This window comes from Strix aluco, chromosome 1, assembly GCF_031877795.1.
Source record: "Strix aluco isolate bStrAlu1 chromosome 1, bStrAlu1.hap1, whole genome shotgun sequence".
Lineage (NCBI taxonomy): Eukaryota > Metazoa > Chordata > Aves > Strigiformes > Strigidae > Strix > Strix aluco.
This window is the reverse complement of record NC_133931.1, coordinates 12,515,433-12,530,823: the sequence shown is the minus strand read 5'-3', so window position 1 is coordinate 12,530,823 and position 15,391 is coordinate 12,515,433. Positions and strand designations below refer to the sequence as shown.

The following is a 15,391-nucleotide window of genomic DNA, read 5'->3' as shown; positions in this document are numbered from 1 at the left end:
CAAAGAAAATTACAACAGGGAGCCCCGCTGCTGTGCAACATGTGACATTTGCATTGTTTGTCACAGCAGCTGAAATGAAAACAAAAAAGTTGCAATTTGCTACCCACATGGAGTGTCACAGAGAACAGCCATCCAGAAAGGAGCTCTTTCCCGCTGGAAAGTTTCTAAAGAAGTCATTTGTTTCCCTGTCATCCCTCTTCACTACCAAGCTGCTGCACTTGCAATTAAAGTAGGTTTGCTTTACAACAGTAAACAGTTCCCATCCAGTGAACTAGTTATTTCACTTTGAAATAAACCCTTCCATTTCATGTACAAGCTGATTTGCACAATTAGTAATTTCACTGATCAGAAGCAACATGGTGAAGACCAGGTCGATCAAAACCTGTGCAAACTCTGGGCAAAGGACAGGGCTAACTCCAACACGCTCCAAATACCACAGCCTGGAGAATAATAGTGGACAATAAGGATTAACATAAACATTGTATTTTCGGTGCAGAGGTTGTATGGCAGTAACCTCCTGCCTGCAGAGCATGACCAATCCCATCCTGAACAGGACACCTACAATACATCAGACAAAACACCTTCTCCAGTGCTTGACTTCTACCATCTGCAAAGGAGTCATGGCACGTGTGACCCAGATGAAGTTGCCCAGCTGGAACACGGAAAGGCTACATTTAGGCAGAGAAATCCCTTTTCAGGAATCTCCCTCACATATATGAAAACAGAGCCTTGAAGCCTGCAGGATATCTGAGTTCACCAGTACCCAGAACACTCGCCAGTCATCTAGATGACCCATAGAAACACCACATGCAACTGTATTTTGGCTTTTCTAGGACTTTATAATCTGCCAAAACATACACCCAGGCCATTAATCTACTGTGGAGATAAGGAGATGATTATCCTAAGAGACATTAAGGTTTCCAATGTAGGTAGCCTCCTCTTTTTTTTAATATCTGAATGAATGACTGCCCTGTTCCTCAGCTTGCCAGTATAACCCTTGGCATAAATTAACACAATCCAACAGAATAAATTATTTCCCGAGGAACCATTCCACTGTCTGCCTGCCTTTACAAGGCAGCTGAGGACTGTAAATGAAGATGAGACTGCCTCTCACATCATGACCTCCTCTTGGGATGTTTTCCTACAAGCAATGGCTCTCGTCACAGCCTCTCTCCCAGTCCTGCCATCCCTTAGAGGTTTTGGTGCTCTCATAAAGGAAAGTGGGTAGACAGAAAACACCACCTTTGTGTTCCTACACAAAACGGGACAAGTAACTGATCAGGGGAAGCCACGCAGAGAAAAAATTGCAGATCCACATCAAAGCTTATCTGAAACTTCACCAAAAGGGGCTATTCTCCTTTTAAGATCTAACTGACTTTTGATGCGGTCTTTGGCAACTAGGCCATTGTATTGCAAAGGTAAATCACCTGTAATCATTCTCCTCTTCCTATTCAGGAACTCCTGTGTTCAAAAGGGGGCGTTTTACTATCATTTTTCCTTTGACAGTTACTTCTGTGCAGGGACTATTGGCAGCTCAATGGCTGAGATGTGCAGAAAAGCCACTCTGGGGGAGGGAAGCCTCATCAGCGCTTTCTTCCAATCTCCCAGCATGTTAAAAGCACTCCGAGGCACAGAGAACAGCAAGGAAGTAGCATGAATGCAAATCATAGTTTTCTCTCTTTTAATAGATCCTCTATGCATCCCCATGTAGGGAAAATGACCCAGCAGAATCCCATTCTCCTCCCTTTCCTCCTCATTCCTACCTGGAAGTAACAGGAATTTTCAGCAAAAATAGATAGCATCACCACAATGCAAACAGATCACCCTGTCAAATCCAAGCAGCAGTGCTGTGCAAAGACAAGAGTGCACTCTCTGTTGCTGCACTACCATCCTGCTCAGGGACAACCTCTTCCCAACAAGAAGGGCAGCTGCAGGTCCAATTCAGCAAATCTTACTCTTCAGATACGTGTTTTCTAACCAGTGAATGGTCCCATTCAGTATGCTTCATAATCCATTGCAAAACAATCTATTTACTGATAGATAATATCAATACTTACATGCTTAGGAGGGCTTGAACCCTCTAAGCAAAAGCATAAGGCCCTTTTCATAATCAACGATATATAAATAGGGCACTAATAAGCACAGTATCAAGAACAGAACACAAAATGGACACAAAATGCATCAGGTTTGAAGTCTCAGATAATTTTGGTATTTCACAGCAACTTAAGTCTTTGCACACATACACAGGAGCAACTCTTGAGACTGTGGAGCTGCATTCATAGTTGCATCAATATTTAAGTCAGTTGCTTAGATACCTATGGACTATTAAGGTGAAGACTCTTAAACCAGAACTGTTTCCTGCCAGTTCTCTTCATGCTGCTGCAAGAGACCTTATCTTGGCATCATCTACTCACAGGGGAGATACTACATCAGCACATCACAGTCACTGTTGCTACCCAAGGTCACTACTCTGAATTACATACCTGAGGCTCAAAGACTGCCCTGCTCAAATATTAGTGACTACAGTCTCTTGGGGGAGCAAGGGCTGGGCAAAGCTCACAGATCTCTGGAAGGTGTCGTTTGTTTTGATTGGGGGAAATAGTCTTCCAAAACAAAACAAAAAAATCCTTCTGCATTTATCTTGGCTGGCTTTTAAATTCCAAGTTTCCCCAAAATCCTCTGTCCCCACATCAATACTATATTGAAGCAACGCTCTGGATGCCAAGGGTCCTGAACACTGGGACAAGGGTAAAACACTTTAAAACAGGTGCTTGAATTTGCGTTATGAGCATATTAACTGCAACTTGTAGCTCTAGCTATTTTCTTAGTATGTTAGGTTAAAAAATTCCCAACATAAGACTCTCAGAGCAGGATGATTAATTCCTCAATACTTTATTAAAGTCTTTAGTTTATACACCGCCGCTCTGTCAGCTTGTCACTAGACCATGTAAAACATCAGACAGAGAGAAGGAAACATGTTGACTAGAAGTGCGATAGACTCTCTGAACAACATTAATGAAGAGTTCTACTACACAATGCAATCAGAATAGAATAAAGATACAGCCAACCTCTACAGGTTGTTAAAATGAGATGAGACCATCCTTCCAGTACAGATGTTTTATTCACAGCACTTCTTTATGCACAGACATCCACAAAAGGGACTGACCAAGGAGTGAAAAAAGGTGAAGAGCTCCAAAGTCCAGGAAAGTTCAAAAAGGCTTAGTTTGCATACAAAACCTCAGTTAATTCCAGAAGTTCAAGTGCAAGTGGACTTCTGACTAATATTAACCACAAACACCACCAATTTACCACTGAAACATTTTAATTGTTTAAATTGCTCTCTTCCAAGCATGAAGAGAGAGAAGTACCACTCCACAGTCGTATCTCCCATGACAGTGACAAAGGACCACCTGCTTACAACTTAAATAATAAATTCCTGTTTTGTATAACTGAGGCTGAATACCCACAGGATATTATTAACATTTCCCCTCCAGCATCTGGTCTAATAAAGAAACACAGAACAGCTTTGCTGTAGTACAAAAGTTTACAGAAAGTTTGACAATTTAGTTAAAGACAATACAAAATATGTTGTCTGAATTCAAATAATTTAGGTAAAAGTACATGAATGAGAAAATATTGGTGAAAAGATCTGGGTAACTGTATTATCAGATGCATGTTCTTTGTCCCTAGAGATAACATACAGTCAAAAATACATTTATATTTTAAATTACAATAAAAGACAGCATTTTAAAATAAACACAATTTCAGGTCTACCAGCCCTTCAATGAGAATAATTCCTGTTAACACAGAACAAACTGATAGAATAAAAAAAATGGAGCAATACTGAAGTCTCTGAATAAGCCTGTAGTGTTTGTTTTTCCTTTTATTGAGGAGGGAGAAGACAACAGAAAACAAAGAGGAGTGTTTTGTTAGTGCTCTCTCCTCAGTGTTTTAAAAAGTGTTTAAAAAGTATTTTAAAAAGTGATCAGAGCATCAGGGATTACTTTCATCCACACACCCCAGAAAAACCTACCCTCCTTGTAAGGAGACAGGGTATAGATCAGGCACAGATCTTCCCTGCTACACAAAGCAGTACCACATCCACACAAGAGTGGACCCTGCAGGCAAAGCAAGCTACCCCTACTGTACTCAGGGTGGCAGCTTGACCCCAACAAGCACTTTCTCTCAGCATCCAGGTCCACTATTCCTCTCAAATCACAAATTATTTCTTCACATTTGTCAAATACTGAACCCCCGGAAGTCACCATTTAGATTATGGTATCAGACAACAGCCTGAAACACCCAAGATTTCTTACCATGTGTCACTTGCCCTCCACATTTTTGTGGTCAGCTAAATAGTTTAACAAGACAACATGATTAATTTCTTTGAAGATATTTTAGTTCATTAATTCTCGATAAAAGCATTGGTTGCAGTACAATAGTTTGACATACAGCAACAAAACGTACTCTATTTACATGCACAAGCTATTTAACAACAGTACATGGTCTTTCCTATTGCCTTTATAAAATGAACACTACTATGACAGATGACACAGCCTTCCAATTGTTCTCATGAGCACTAAAAAAGTGATGAAAACAGTGTTCCAGTTGGTACGACAGCAAAGAACAGAGGCTTGGCCACTTATTCCAATGAAGATGCCAGTATCATAATGGGAAACAGTGTTGGAATTACTGTAAAGACAGCTACAAAAAAAGCTATGCAAAATTGTTTTGATGTGTACTTCAGTTTAAAAAAAAAAAACCAAAAACCAACACACATGAAATATTTACAGCTTAGTATAGAAACATACCAGAAACAAAAGTACATGCAGAGGAAGAAAAGTTAGAGTTTAAGGCAAGACAAATGTGTGGATGACTAAAAAAAACCTGTCACTGAAGTACTGTAAACCAGCAGAAATCTGTTGGGGAAAGAGTGCATAATTTTCTACCAGGATTGTTTTTTGTTGGTTTGGGGTTTTTTTGTAGTTGGAGGGTTTTTTTGTTGGTTGTTTTTTTTCTTTTTAGAAAGCTTCCAACTTTGAAAATGCAAGCCAAAACTCCTCTGCATTTGTGTTCTATGCCTGGCTGAGATTTCTTTCAGTTTTACAGTTTGGTCCAGATTCTCATGGTTTAATGTACAATGTAGAGTACAGGCTACTAGGACTACTCACAGCAAGTTTTCAAAGTCTGCTTTTCAAAAAACAGATACAACACTGTCATTTTCATTAAAGGTTGATGTCAAAGTTTCAGTATTGCTGTTAAAGGGCTCCTAGCAACGAGAACAGAGAAGTCAGATTGATGACCATGACCTAAGCAATGACCTCTGTAAAATGTATATGTTACAGTAAGACTTTTCCTACAGCAAGTAAGTGTCATCAGGGGATTTTTTTTTTTCCCAAACATTTCTTTCTAGGTTTCAGAAGTGCTAACAATCCAGCAATAAAACTTTAATCTCTTCTTAGTGTCTTTTCCAAACCGTATTCAAACAGGTTAGAAACTCTCTCCTCTAATCAACAGTTACCAGTTTAGCATTATGCTACTGGCAAGTCAGATCCTGAAATATGAATATTCGATAGTTGTAATCAAATTTATTCATGACCATATAAAAAAGCAGTTACATGTGACTGCACTGCCAGATCTATAATACACCAAGACTGCCAAAATAAAAGGCAAAAAAGGAAAAAGGCCGCAAGTCTCCTTTTTTTTGTTGTTTGTTTTTTAACTAATCCTCTCACAGCAAAAAAAAAAAGTAGCAAAGTCTTAATCTTAAATACAAAGTTATAATCTGCAAATCAGGTCCTCTAATCCAGACTGATGGTACACTTTGTTTCAACTGAACCATCCATTACAACCTTGCAATGCAAATTTACAACTCATTCATACCCTGAAGTGTTCCCTGGCCTTGTCCACCCAATCAACTATTCACACCTTACTTTAAGCAAAACAATAAAAAAAATGTTGTTTGTGGTTTTGAAACAGTTGGTCTGGATTCTTTAATACCACACTCAAAACTCAGGAAGACAAATTTAAGGATATCTCAAACTCAATTCTCAAGATACTGTTTACAAAAGAAAAAAGAGGCATGAATATGGAAGTACAGAAGGTGTTAAAACACACTAAAAATGGACCTGGTAAAGAGCCTACACTGGAAACACTTACCTTGTCAAAGCATTAAAATGATCATCTCAGAAGACAATTCAGAGACACTTAGTCAGAATTATGAAAAAATGCAAACTAGACTGTCATAGATCACCAAAATATCTAATCCAAAGGCAGTGCAAAATGATGGCTGGTGAGGGGGCAACCAGTTGTGGCAGGTGCACCCACCCAGTGAAAATGGGGCTTCCTGGCTACTGAAATGTAGCAGCCACTGATTTCTTTTTTCGTGCCCTTGTTCTCAGGGCTTTATAGTAACTGAGGCCCTCAGCCAATAAGGGCTGATACTGACCACAGATCAGACTGGGCTCAGGTATAAATGGAGTCCCCTGGGGAGCCATTTTGAGCTAGTCCCTCCCGGAGCATTGCACTGCGGTCAAGGACTGTCCCCTTGGGTCAGGACGCTGCCCAAAGAAATTCCCTGAGGTTGAAAGCCCTCATTTTCTAGGTGAGTGACTGAGCATTTTGGATTGTTGTTAAATCCTAGAAGTTTGTGTGGTGATAGTTTTTGTTCTCCTCTCGCAGACATTTGAACCTGCTGTTTGTATGTTTGCAGAGTGCTGGTCAATTGTGTTGAAAATAAATTTTATTTTGTTTGTTATTTACTCATTTCGAGAGCCTCTGCAACACCAGTCGTCTCACAAACTGAGTGACTTCAAATTACTCATCACTGACTTAATAATCTGCATTGAAGGACCTGATGGACAGCAGTGAAATTTTTGTCATGCAATTATAACTGTTAAGCAACCAATATGCAACTCAAGAGTGATACTGTCATCCATGGTGGATTATCACCATAAAAATTCCATTAAAGAATAAGGTCAAAGGGGAAAGTGGTAAACATCAGTTGCCATAAATGAAAACACTTCAAAAATTTACAATTAAATAAAAAGTTAAATGGTATCTTATAAAAAGAAGTACTGAACACAAAGCCACAATAAATTAGTGTTTCCATAAAACGACATGCTGAAGGTTTTGTTCCCAAGTCTATACATTTTTAACTGTCTGTTAATTCCTAAATATTGACAGCGTAATTGAATAATTGAGGTACAGTAGTTTACATTTGTATGTCTTGTAAAAAGGTTAATTTTTTTCTTCCAGTTTTTCTTCCTCATCACCAAAGAACAACAAAGGAAACATTCCTAAAATGCAGCCAATGGTCACTCCAATAGCTTTACCCTAGAAAAAGGAGGAAAAAAATTAAGTTTCTCACTGATCAGTTGTTAGTCATTTGCTGTGTAGTACCAACACAATCAGGAAAACAGACCCTTTGTTCTAGTTTTTGGTTGGGAGCCACATTTTTCTTAGCATGCAGACTAGAAACAAAATCTATGAGAGAGACACAGATAGGACAAGGTTAGAAACAGGATGTGCTGTGGTAAGAGAGATATAAAAACGTAAAAATTTTGAATAAAGAAGGGAATGACCCAGGGTGATAAGGGAGGAGACAATGATTCAAAAGGATTAAAAGGTTGGTCAGGAAGACAGGGAAGGAAAGAAAAAAAAACCCACCACACACCACCCACACACATTTTAGGTGCAATTGTAAATGTATCTGCTTGCATCTCGTAATGCAAATTATCAAAGTCAGGAACAAGGAATTTCTTGCAAACTTGATGGCTTGTAAAGGCACAAGGCAAAGATTTAAAAAAAGAGATTAGAAAACATTTCACAATTGACCTAGATGTGAAAGTCAAGAGGACAGAAAGAACTAACACAGGCAACATCCAAACCACATCACCAGCTGTAGGTGGACAGTGTTGAGAAACTTGAGACAGTGGGTAAAAAAGAAAAAAATGCTAGCATACAGGTGAAGATGCTCAGAAGTGCTTTCACAGAAAAGTGAATGAACTGCAGTGGAATGACAGACTTTTGCCACACACTCAGCTTCCACCACGAAGACTTACATTAGACAGACGAGAGGGCAGCCCACTGACAACATGCCAATTCTTTCCTACTCAATGCTTTGATCTATCACTGCTAAAAGCAGACTTTTTTCCCCCCTAACTTTGCTTCAGCAAGTGTTTCTCTTCCCTTAAATCTGCAAAGATACTTTTCCCCATGAAGGTTCATTCTGGCAAAGTGAAAGAAATATCCGTTTCTTTACTCAGTTTCTTATAATCTGTTTCTTTAATCAAAATAAACTAACACACTCATTGCTAAGGGGGATTGCTTCAAATGTTTAAATGTTAATTAAGTAATCATCCTGAAAATTAATCTGCAAGGTGAGTGTCCTGTAACTGTAAATGCAGGCAGTGAATATTACTCAAAAGTTAAGATTACCCAGGGGAAAGCTAATTTCACATCCAAGCTAATTTAGAATATTAGAAATGAATACATACTAGCACAGGTATATGAATAGCAAGCAATTCACAAAGAAAGTATAGGAGTAAACTACTAAGAGGTCATAACTTTCAAATAAGCTATCTTATCACAGTAGCCAGAGCTCAACCCAGGTATCTGCATTGCATACATAAAGTCACTGCAGACACATCCACGTTACAAGTCATTCGTGGCTTGGTGCATACAAAAAAACCACCCAAGCCCAAAACAATCCAGTCTCATGATGCTCCCTGACATAGGCTCACAACTAAATCTGCCATGAAATGGCCAAAATGTTGGTGGCTATTAAGTATTTAATGGCAAAAGTGACAAAAAGGATTTATCACATATTGCTTTAAACAAAAAAAGCTCCATGCAAACAGTGCCTGCCTACAGGATACTCACCAAGTGTGCACTGAGACGCGTTTGCCACATATCAGCTTGTTTGGGTGTCAGATCAGGGATTGACAGACCCAGTCGTGAAGCTAAAGCTTCTACATAACCTGCAAGACTGGAAGAACAAGAAAACAAGTACAAATAATTTTGGATCTGACAGTATCTTCTAATAAGGATTTTGAAATATTTGAAGTGCTGAACTTAAAATGAATAGCTTCTCCTTCAGCTTACTGGTAAAGCCATCGAGAGGTAAATATGGGAAATTGTTCAGACTTCTGATGGTCACATTTTGCAACGTAAGTTAACTAATCTTCTCACTGAATTAATATGCAATATTTCCAGAAAAACTACGCAGTGAGACACAACTGTTGTGACCGTTACTGCATTTTTGCAGAGCTTGTAAGTAACCTTTACTGGAGGAAAGGTTACACACACACTAGTTAGTAATAAGCCTTGTTATCTGCAGAAGAAAAAAAATTAGAGGGAAAGTGGGAAAAAAAGAGGCATAACAGACAGCTTTATTTTCAGCAATTACTCAGAAATTTTCTTTGAAAAATAGTCAGGTACATCTGTTTATATCAGAAACAGGTACGCCTAGATCTGAAGACATTACAGATACAGAATTGTTTTATCTGAGAAGGAAATGTCTTCAGATCTAGGCATAACAATCTGAGGAGGTATATTAGGTATATTCTATCACAGCAACATATTACATCACAAAAAATGTATTTTTCCATTTTGTATTTTAATGAACACACTTTTTGTAGAAAAAGTTCTAATACTTCCTTAAAATCAAGCATTACCTACAGAGTACACTGAATCAGGTTAAACACCAACCCCAATTTTATCACTTAATATAATACTGCAATAGCAGTAGAGTTATTCTGCTTCAGAACTATGGCACTGCAGTTTTAACCTCAACAAAAACCACCTAATATTCCAACTTTTTCTTAGGAAGGACAGAATACATTTCTACAGTCACGTAGCTTACTGAAGCAAAACTCAACAGCTAGGAAAAAAAATAAAACAATTTCAGCAGTTTATATATTTTAGTTCAGTAGCACCAATAATGATTGCAAGAGAGAAAAAACCCCATATACTTAACACAAGTTCAGACATACCCCAGTCCGGCTAAATCTGAAACAAGGTTTCCCAAAGCTGCAGCTGGAGGGAGGAAGAAGGAAGAGAATGGGAGAAGGCAAAGTATTATTTTAATTACAAACAAAACCAACCAGTTCCTCTCCCTTTTCTCAGTACTTATAGCACAAAAGACTAGAAGTAAGCGTCTTTTAGAGTTTTTCTTCTGACCTTATTGCAGTTTGTAATAACAGCAGCAGACTAACAATAATAGGAAGTGCAACTATATTCTCAAGTTATATGAAGAAAACTTGAGAAATACAAAAAGACAACACTGACACCTGGAAATCAATGTAACAGCTTTTCAGATTGGAGTTAAATACAGCCATATGCAGTTGCCAGTTTCATACAGCTAACGTTGGACACCAAGCAAGGCCTTCTAGTGCCTGAAGAGACACAGGAGCACTGGAAACCAGAGGGGCTGTTACACATGTATGTAGCTTTGATAAACCTTTCAACATATCCATGAACTGTGTCAGTTTAGGAATAAATACTGTACATATGATTGAATAAAGTTACACACTTAAGATACATGATTTCACAGCAGATCTTACTGAGATAAGCTTGCTTGTGACTGTCTTGCATTGCAACAGAGGGCTACAAATTTCCAAATTCTTAACTTCTGCTGTATACATTTTCATTTAAGCTATCTGTGTGCTTTCGAGCAATGCTGCACCTGCAGTTGGTGCATCCATGAGCAGGTTTTTCCCTCTGACATTGCAGAGGCACCAAAGCTGCTGAGCAGAGCTTATCAGTTTTGGCCAGCGCAGGAGCAGGGTCGCTGCTTGGCCTTCCCATGGTATCACACAGAGGCAGAGAAGCTGCCAAGAACACCAGCCAACGCAGTAAAAGGACACCAACACTGATCTTCACGTAGCACTGCAAGCAAACAGCAACTTACAAATATGTATAGAAGCACACATAAATACCAGACCCTAGGCAATTTAGAGCAGTTCCACTACAGAAATGCAAATACACTTTGCCAAGCAACCTAGGATTTGAACTTTCAGATTAAAACCAACAAGCATTTCAAAAGCTATTTGAACTGAAATTCCATTTCTGCAAATGAAATTCATCCTTGGTTCAACCAAAGATTGTTTCTTTATTAAGAAAGGCAGCTGCAAGCCCAAGGAAGAGCTATTTCCAGCCCTGTGGCCCGCTTCCAGCCTAAAATATAGGCATGTGCCATGTTAGTCTATACATACTGCATTTTTATTACTTGCCTGCCATAGTTGAAATTCCTAGGACAACTCCAATTGACAACTCTATTTGGGTTCCCTGCAAAATAAGAGTTTTCTCATTATTTAAGGGATTTGGAGTTAAAATACATTATATTGAATTAACTGGTGAAAGTATTGTTTACTGCTTATGTTAAGATTGAAAGGATAAATGGACAGTATTTCTACTAGATCTACACATCTACCCTCCTAGCATGTGTATCTCCCCCTAGGACAAGAGCCTACTTCTGATATTCTTTTAATATTTTATACTGTTTCATAACGGCCACCTAATGGACAAAACTGTAATTCCTATTTCTGCACACCATTTTCCCCACTGTAATTCTTAGCTGAATGCACAGCTTTGAATGCAAACTTCTACAAATACTGAGCAAGTAAAACATCGTGTTATAGCTCCTTACTTTTTCACTTGAAGAAACGAAATCGGAGCGAACTGCACAATGGAACAGCAGTACAAGGTCCAAAGATGATAGACAATGTGCACGAATTAAAAGAAGACATGTTCCAGTTGGATGTAGGAAAATGTTTTCCACTGTGAGAACAGCTGACTATTGGAACAGGTTGCCCAGACAGGCTGTGCAGCCTCTGTCCTTGGACCTTCTCAAGACCCGCAGGATAAAACCATGAACAACTTCGTCTGACCTTAAAGCTGACCCTACACTGAGCAGGAGGTTAGACTAGAGACCCTGAGAAAGTCCCGAGCAGGAGCAAGACTAAAGACGTAGTGGGTCCTGGGGTTCCTTCCCACCTGAATTATCCCGTGATTAAGATCACACTGTCAATGATAGTTCTACACAAGGAACAGTATCTTTGGCCTTTATCCATCTTCCTGTTCCACTAGCCTATTTCATTTTCCAAACGAACAGGAAAGTATCTCATAGTGTTACTCAGAAATGCCAGGCTACATCAGTACAAATCAACATCAGCACTAACATTGCCTGCGTCACTCAGAACAAAGGAACACATCAGCAAAACCCCTGAAGACCTAGTCACCAACACATTATAATCACATTATCAGTCAGTACAAAAAAAAAAATATTGACTACATGATCATAAATGTGTCCTGCAGCACAAATTAGGAGAGGAAAAAGGCAAACCTCAGTTCAGTAAAATCAGTTACAATATTGCCCTTCAGAAGGAACAACACTGCATTCTGCAAAGGCTGAATAGAGCACGGACATTTTCTTTAAAAAAGAAAAATTAAAATAGAAATTAGTGAGTCAATACAGAGGGAACAGAGTCTTCCTGAAGCTCTCATCTACTCATGTAGTACTTGTACAATATGAATTTTACCGACTCGATCAAGGAATTAAATAATGAACTTACCGCAGCGATCATAATTGCGTTATCCAAAAATCCAAACCCTACAAAAGGTAATGCATTGTGGAAGAACACTAAAAGAAATAAGTAACAAAGAGAAAATAAATATTTATAAGGGAGTTCACTAGTTCACACGAACTACTGAAATGTCAGGCTAATACTGCCTTTAAGAGAAACAAAGATAACATACAGAAAATCCCTTTCCTACTACTTCTATTAGTGACCTTTTTATTTCTGGGAGGTTTGGTAAAACCTTCTGCTACCCATAAGCGTTACTAGTGGCTTGTGAAGAACCAGTTACAACTTACTCTGCAAATACTTGTACCATTTTGGATGGAAGCCACTTATGCCTACTACTGCATAAGAGAAATATTTGAAACTACACAAATTTTGACACTATTTATTTATTTCTAGCTGATGTTGCAGTATCAATGAAGATTGCCAAACTGTCTCACCGGACTCCCTGCATTCTTCTCTTGCTTGAAATAAAGCCTCTTCCTCTGAAAGTCCCTCCCTATTCCTGTGCAAGAGCTTCATCTTCTTCACACACTCCTAAAAATTCATATTTTAAGAGGATTGCTTGGAGCTAAGCAATTGTTATCAAAAGCCCTTCAGCTTAATCTGCAAATGCTAAGGTGGTTTTCACTTGTATGTCATACAGTGTTGATTATCTCACTATTCAACTCAAACGTCTGTGTCTTGATTTTCTTTGGGCACTATGCTGAGAGGAAGTTAGACTTGAAGCTGCTCCTCAGTACATTGTTTAAGACATCAAATTCCATCTTGTTTCATGCATTTTTTCTTTTCACCCCTGAAACTCCAAGTAAACCCTATTTCAAAATATTTTCTATTGCAGGAACTTGGAACATGCTGGTCTGAATAATTTCTAACAAGCACAGTGCTACTCTAGCATTCCTTTGTCCTGCTCCGTTTTCTCTTTCAAGTTTTAGCTTCTAAGTTTCTGATGGCAATAGGATTGAATTTACACAGCATTGCCTCCAGCTGAGTTTCAAGGTGCTAGCATCATAAGACTAAATACAGCACCAAAGACAGACTACATGACTAAAAATACAGCTTAGAAAGTTAGAACTTCTCGTGTTTTTTAACATTTTAGATGCATCAGCTATTTAGGGTTTTTAGGGTTTTTTCCCCACTTCAGATGGGACCAATAATTCCTGTATTTTATAAACTTGAGGTGCAAACATATGAAGAGGGAAGAAAGAAGAGTACGTGAACCTCAGAGTCTCGTGAAAAGAAAATGGTTTGAGTCCCTTTTAGGTTTACCTCTCACAGACAGCAAGAATCCATGATCATATAAAAAGTCACACTCAAGAGGTCTTTCATGCTCAGGTAGTAGAACATGTTTGGACTTCCGTAACTACTTTGTAAGAACACACATACCTTCTTAAATGCACAGGTAAAAGACTAAAGCACAGAACGTATGAAATTTCCCAAATTATTTTTTTAAACCATCACAGGACAAAACTCCCAAAAACATAAATAACAAAAGCACACAGAGATGCCTAGCATTTTCAAAATGTGTGCATCAAACTCTGGAGCTACAAAGGGAGCTCAAATTCTTACCGAAGTTGACAGAATTTTGGAATCCATGGAGTAAACAGAACCCCAGGGACCAAGCAAAAAACCCAAAGAAAAATGAGTGAAGATACCTAGAATAGGGAAATGTTCAACTAAATATGTTTGCTCACTGACAGAGTTTAAAAACACAAAAATACGCTGTTTTGGAAGCTACATCGGAATTTGAACGACCATGGTATCATAAAGAATACCAGATCTATTCCCAATTTCTCTGCAATTTTCTCCCACTTCTCAGTCCACTTAAAATATATGCAGTAAGAAGCAAGTCAATAGTTTTAAGCTTAAACACAACCCCCCCCACAAGGTACTTCAGCGTCAACACCACTCAGCTTACAAAACATTTGCTGCTGGCTTTAAACAGCATGGTCTCATTTGGGCTTTCTGTCCTACTTTCACTAAATGGTGCACATTCTTCAGCTGAGGTGTTATGAAAATAAAGAAGGCAGGGTGACTGTTGGTTCTTGCTTTCATTTTCTGTTACTCCATACGACAGGGATGAGGACAGACCAGCTCTTGTAGGAGAAAGATGAAGCAATTCAAAGACAGACGGCACAAGTACTGAACCACATTCAACAAACATTCTTCTTTTACCATGTTTCAGTTGTCCTGGAGATGGTGGTGCAACCTCCAACTTCTCTAGAGAAGTCAAAATGAAATAAGAAAGTTAGCTAGTTCATCACAAATTCAGTTTATTATATTATGAAGTGTTTACCAAATTATTAACAGGCAAAAAAAGCAGTTATGTTATTTAACGGCTTTAAAATTTGAAGAAAAATGCTTCACATCTACATTTTTATTATTTTTACAAAAGGTAACATGATATGAAAAGCCACAAAGTCTTAGAATATTACAAGACTAAACTAGTATAGTGATTATGCAAAGTAAGAGCATACATTAGAAGCCACCCAATAGCCATCTTTATTATTGAAAATTAGAAAAACACACTAAAATTAGAAAAAACAGGACATCTAATAAAAACTGCATTTTAATATTTGTTTTTAGAGGTCCTCTAGGTAGGCATCAGACAACCTTCTTTCCTCCAGAGACAGTCTGAAAAAAAACCACCCTATCATTTCTGTTCTGACAGACTAGTGTGAGAATGAAAGAAAAATACTACAACATTAGAGACCACTGATTTCAGTAACAGCAGATCAAGTTTGGTCATTTGTTGCATGTTTCAGGTATCCTGGGTTCAAACCATTAAGAGCTTGGGAGGACCAGGA

The 15,391-nt window shown here is 38.5% G+C and overlaps 1 protein-coding gene across 4 annotated transcripts in view; it reads right to left on the bottom strand.

The window, feature by feature from the left end:
* Window positions 1-2,876: 2,876 nt before the first annotated feature.
* TMEM65 (transmembrane protein 65) overlaps window positions 2,877-15,391 on the bottom strand; it is a 34,954-nt gene continuing 22,439 nt past the window's right edge. For all 4 annotated transcript variants that reach the window (XM_074845055.1, XM_074845147.1, XM_074845240.1 and 1 more), the window contains 6 exons: window positions 14,760-14,804; window positions 12,576-12,643; window positions 11,235-11,289; window positions 9,996-10,038; window positions 8,884-8,989; window positions 2,877-7,335 (listed from right to left, as the gene is read on the bottom strand). In XM_074845055.1, the coding sequence (XP_074701156.1) occupies window positions 7,240-7,335; window positions 8,884-8,989; window positions 9,996-10,038; window positions 11,235-11,289; window positions 12,576-12,643; window positions 14,760-14,804 (413 nt within the window). In that variant the 3' untranslated portion in view covers window positions 2,877-7,239. The remainder of the gene's footprint in view (window positions 7,336-8,883; window positions 8,990-9,995; window positions 10,039-11,234; window positions 11,290-12,575; window positions 12,644-14,759; window positions 14,805-15,391) is intronic.